The 4,704-nt window shown below is 60.1% G+C and overlaps 1 protein-coding gene across 1 annotated transcript in view; it reads left to right on the forward strand.

Moving 5' to 3' along the window:
• SLC27A3 (solute carrier family 27 member 3) overlaps positions 1 to 3,908 on the forward strand; it is a 5,562-nt gene extending 1,654 nt beyond the window's left edge. The window contains exons 2-10 of the mRNA XM_021713029.1: positions 87 to 296; positions 590 to 748; positions 1,567 to 1,691; positions 1,954 to 2,148; positions 2,255 to 2,345; positions 2,475 to 2,673; positions 2,898 to 2,995; positions 3,127 to 3,257; positions 3,595 to 3,908. Coding sequence (XP_021568704.1) covers positions 87 to 296; positions 590 to 748; positions 1,567 to 1,691; positions 1,954 to 2,148; positions 2,255 to 2,345; positions 2,475 to 2,673; positions 2,898 to 2,995; positions 3,127 to 3,257; positions 3,595 to 3,771 — 1,385 coding nt within the window. The 3' untranslated portion in view covers positions 3,772 to 3,908. The remainder of the gene's footprint in view (positions 1 to 86; positions 297 to 589; positions 749 to 1,566; positions 1,692 to 1,953; positions 2,149 to 2,254; positions 2,346 to 2,474; positions 2,674 to 2,897; positions 2,996 to 3,126; positions 3,258 to 3,594) is intronic.
• The last annotated feature ends 796 nt before the right edge of the window (positions 3,909 to 4,704 follow it).

The raw sequence follows: 4,704 nt of genomic DNA on the forward strand, positions 1-4,704 counted from the left end.
CTGGGGGCGCGCGCGGGATGGGCCGAGGGCCGGGACGGCTTCCGGGCGGCCGCGGAGCGCAGAGCAGCGCCTTCCACCCCTCCCAGAGTTTCTGGAGTCCCTGGAGCCTGACCTGCCGGCCCTGAGAGCCCTGGGGCTCCACCTGTGGGCTGCGGGCCCTGGCGCCCACCCTGCCGGAATCAGCGATCTCCTGGCGGAGGTGTCGGCTGAAGCGGACGGGCCGGTGCCGGGATACCTCTCCGCCCCGCAGAGCATGATGGACACGTGCCTGTACATCTTCACCTCTGGCACCACGGGTGAGGGCTGGGCACCATGCTTACCTCCCAGAGACGAAGGCAGGGGTCGTCGGCTCCAGGCCGCCCCTTCAAAGTCCGCAGAGAGGGTACTGATCCCAGCGGCGCGTCCTCTCTGGCTACGGTCCTCCCACACCCTCTTTCTCCATCTCCCGCAGACTGCCCAGACTTCCAGGACAACCTGGCCCCTGTCCTGCGCGGCTTCTGTCCTGCCCCTGCCCACGCAGCAGGGGCAAGCAGGGAGGTAGGACTTGGAGCTCAGGCCTCCCGCTAAGCCCTCCTCCTGCCCCCCACAGGCCTCCCCAAGGCTGCCCGGGTCAGTCATCTGAAGGTCCTGCAATGCCAGGGCTTCTACCAGCTGTGTGGGGTCCACCAAGAGGATGTGATCTACCTCGCCCTCCCGCTCTACCATATGTCCGGTTCCCTGTTGGGCATCGTGGGCTGTTTGGGCATTGGTTAGTCCCCCCTCAACCCCATTAATTCCTCCAGCAAACCCGTTTTTTTTGGAGTCAGGGTCTCACTCTATCGCATAGGCTGGAGGGCAGTGGCACAATCATGGCTCACTGCAGCCTCAACCTGTCGGGCTCAGGCAATCCTTCCACCTCAGCCTTCCAAGTAGTTGGAACGACAGGTGTGCCACTATGCCCGGCTAATTAAAAAAAAATTTTTTTTGTAGAGATGAGGTCTCGCCCTGTTGCCCAGGCTGGTCTTGAACTCCTGGGCTCAGGCAGTCCTCTTGCCTCGCCTTCCAAAGTGCTGGGATTACAGGCATGAGCCACCGTGCCTGGCCCATTCTTCCAGCAAACATGTATCAAATACCTAGTATGGCATGAATTCTTCAGGGCAGAGAATCCAGAAGAGGGGGCAGGGCCCTGCTCTCCAGGAAACACCGCCCTCCCAGACCTGCAGACTGAGCAACTGGGGAGGCCGCACAGTTCATAGAATTCCAGACTGCAGGGTCAAAGGGAGGGAAGGACTGTGCGTGTCAGTCCAGGAAGAGGCAAATGGAGAAGACGGTAGAATTAGGGGCGAGGTTGTACAGGATGGAACATCTGGGGCTGGGAAGCAGAGAAAGGGCATTGAGCTCTCCAAGATGCACGTGGGAAGGGAAGAGGGCCAGCATGGGCTGCTCACTGCATAACTCTCACAGCAGGTCCCACCCGGAGAGGCGCTGCAGTGAAAGCCAGTGTCTGGGAAGGAGGGGCTGGGGTCCGCCTCTGCTCTAACCTCACCTCCTTCCTTCCCTCCCCCCTGCCCTTCCCACTTCTGACAGGGGCCACAGTGGTGCTGAAGTCCAAGTTCTCTGCTGGTCAGTTCTGGGAGGACTGCCAGCAGCACAGGGTGACAGTGTTCCAGTACATCGGGGAGTTGTGCCGATACCTTGTCAACCAGCCCCCGGTGCGTGGGCACAAACCCCAGGCAGAGCCACAGACACAAGGCGGGGTCACGGGAGCAGGGCCGTTGACGAGCGGCACTGAGACGGCGGCCTGGGAGTTGGAGGGAGAAACACATGGCAGTGCAGGAGGGGGAGCCTGAGGTGGTCCAGGCTACCTGATGCTGAGGAGTTGACGGGGGAGGAGGTCGTGGGAGTGGGAAGAGGACTCACTTCCCGGAGCTGGCATGTTGGTGCTGAAGCCCCCATTCCTCTCTGACTCTGCAGAACAAGGCAGAACATGGCCATAAGGTCCGGCTGGCGGTGGGCAGCGGGCTGCGCCCAGACACCTGGGAGCGTTTTGTGCGGCGCTTTGGGCCCCTGCAGGTGCTGGAGACATACGGGCTGACGGAGGGCAACGTGGCCACCATCAACTACACGGGACAGCGGGGCGCAGTGGGACGTGCTTCTTGGCTGTACAAGGTGAGGGGCAGAGAGGAAACCCAGAACCCATGGATCAGCCGGGGGCAGGTGAGAGGCGGGACTCCTGCGACGGAAATGACCCAGTGCCTGGGTCTCCCTTCCCCAGCACGTCTTCCCCTTCTCTTTGGTTCGCTATGATGTCACCACAGGGGAGCCATGTCGGGACGCCCGGGGGCACTGTGTGACCACGTCTCCAGGTTCGTGTGGGGGTGGGCTGGGTGGGGGTGGTGAAGATGGCAGGGGAGGATGAGTTGGAGAAGGGGGTGGTGTGGGAAGGAGGCCGCAGGTGAAGCAGCCACCACTCCTGACCCCGGTGACCCTGCCAGGTGAGCCTGGGCTGCTGGTGGCCCCAGTGAGCCAGCAGGCCCCATTCCTGGGCTATGCTGGGGGGCCGGAGCTGGCCCGAGGAAAGTTGCTGAAGGATGTCTTCCGGCCTGGGGATGTTTTCTTCAACACCGGGGACCTGTTGGTCTGCGACGACCAAGGCTTTCTTCGCTTCCATGATCGTACTGGAGACACCTTCAGGTATCCGTCCAGAACTTGCCGAGTCCTCTTCCTGGAGTCAGAGCTCATGACCCAAACCTCCTAAACCACTACCTAGTCTCCCCTGTCAACCCAGGGCCTCTGCTGGTCTCTCAGACATGCCTGCGACGGTCGGGCACCCTGATCGCTTTCTCTTTCTTTCTCTCCCCACGAAACTCATAAGGCCCTGACCCCTGACTCCCAGTTTGATCTCTGCTCTCCAACAGGTGGAAGGGGGAGAATGTGGCCACAACCGAGGTGGCAGAGGTCTTTGAGGCCCTGGATTTTCTCCAGGAGGTGAACGTCTACGGAGTCACTGTGCCAGGTGCCTAGACATGGAAGGTGGGGAGCACCCAGCCCACCACCCTGAATTGGTAATACTTGGGCGCAAAGGAACACAAGGCCTCCGTGGTAGCCAGTCGTGGAATGGCTTACCTTGCCTCCCACACTCACCAGGGCACGAAGGCAGGGCTGGAATGGCGGCCCTGGTTCTGCGTCCCCCCCACTCCTTGGACCTTGTGCAGCTCTACTCGCATGTGGCTGAGAATTTGCCGCCTTACGCTTGGCCTCGCTTTCTAAGGCTCCAGGTAACCAGCCCGACCCCTCACAGCCCACATATGCAGCTCGTGTGACCCTCAGCCCACATATCCAGCCCATGTATCAATGTTGGGAGTTTGATGGTTCCCAAACTCCACAAAGGGCCCCCCGCACGATATACTCTTGAAGAGAGAGAACAGTCCCCTCCCAGGCACACTCCTCACCCCGCCTCTCCTTCTTCCAGCCTTGCTCCTTCTCTTCCCTGTCACCTCCTCCCCTAAACCGCGACCTTATACTCCCTTTTGACAAAAGTCGGGGACTCCCCAGAACCAACTGAGCAGCATGCCTCTTCCTCCGATGCCCTTGACCCTCTCCTCTGTTCCCCAGGACTCTCTGGCCACCACAGAGACCTTCAAACAGCAGAAGGTCCGGATGGCCAACGAGGGCTTTCACCCGAGTGTGTTGTCCGACCCGCTCTACATTCTGGACCAGGCCGTGGGCGCCTATGTGCCCCTCACACCTGCGCAGTACAGCGCCCTCCTGGCTGGGGACCTTCGAATCTGAGGCCTGCCACACTCACAGCGCCTGCAGGGGGGACTGTGTAAGGTGGGGCTGTCCCAGGTATATGGGCTATCAGGGATCTTTTATATACCAGATGTCACTGTTTTGTAATAAATGGGGCTGGAGCCAATCTGCCTCTGTGTTTCTCTGTCTGTGGAACTGCTCTTCCTTCTGAAGTTTTCTCCTGGCGAGCAGCCACCAGCCATGCATTCCTGCCCTAGCTTTTTTTTTTTTTTTTTTTTGTTGGAATCTCACTCTGTCGCCCAGACTGGAGTGCAGTGGCCGCTCCCGGCCACCGCAGCCTCGACTTGCTGGGCCCCGGCGATCCTTCTGCCTCAGCCTTCCGAGTAGCTGGAATTACAGGCGCGCGCTACCATGCCTGGCTGATTTTTTTTGTTTTTTTTATTGTAGAGATGAGGTCTCGCTGCCCAGGCGGGTCTCGAACCTGCGGGCTCAGGCAATTCACTCACCTCAGCCTCCCAAAGGCGCGGGATTACAGGCTGAGCCACCGAGCCCGGCCCTGCCCTGGCTTTACGTGGGCCTGAGCCCAGTATCTGGACCGTGGTGTTTTTCCTCTCAGGGGACCCTGTGTGATCCTTGTCCTTGGGGAGCGCTGGGGGTGGATGTTTCTCTGTGCTTGTGTGTCCTCTCCCAGTTTGGCTCACCGGCTGCTATGTCTTGGGAGCTGGAGGACCCGGGGACTGGCTCAAATGGCAGAGGTGGACAGAGGCACGGAAACATGGCTACCTGTAGCCAGCCCACAGGAAAAAACAAAGATTGCGTGACATGTAAAAATGACAGGGGATTCAAATTTCAGGGCCCATAAATAAGAGTTCCGTTGGAACGCAGCCCCGCTCATTCCTCTGTGATTGGCGATGGCTGCTTGGATGCCACGGCAGCACAGCCGAGCGGCCACGCCAGTCCCCGCGGCCTGCG

The sequence above is a fragment of the Carlito syrichta genome, unplaced genomic scaffold (assembly GCF_000164805.1).
Source record: "Carlito syrichta isolate Samal-C Ts95f unplaced genomic scaffold, Tarsius_syrichta-2.0.1 Scaffold303992, whole genome shotgun sequence".
Taxonomy (NCBI): Eukaryota; Metazoa; Chordata; class Mammalia; order Primates; family Tarsiidae; genus Carlito; species Carlito syrichta.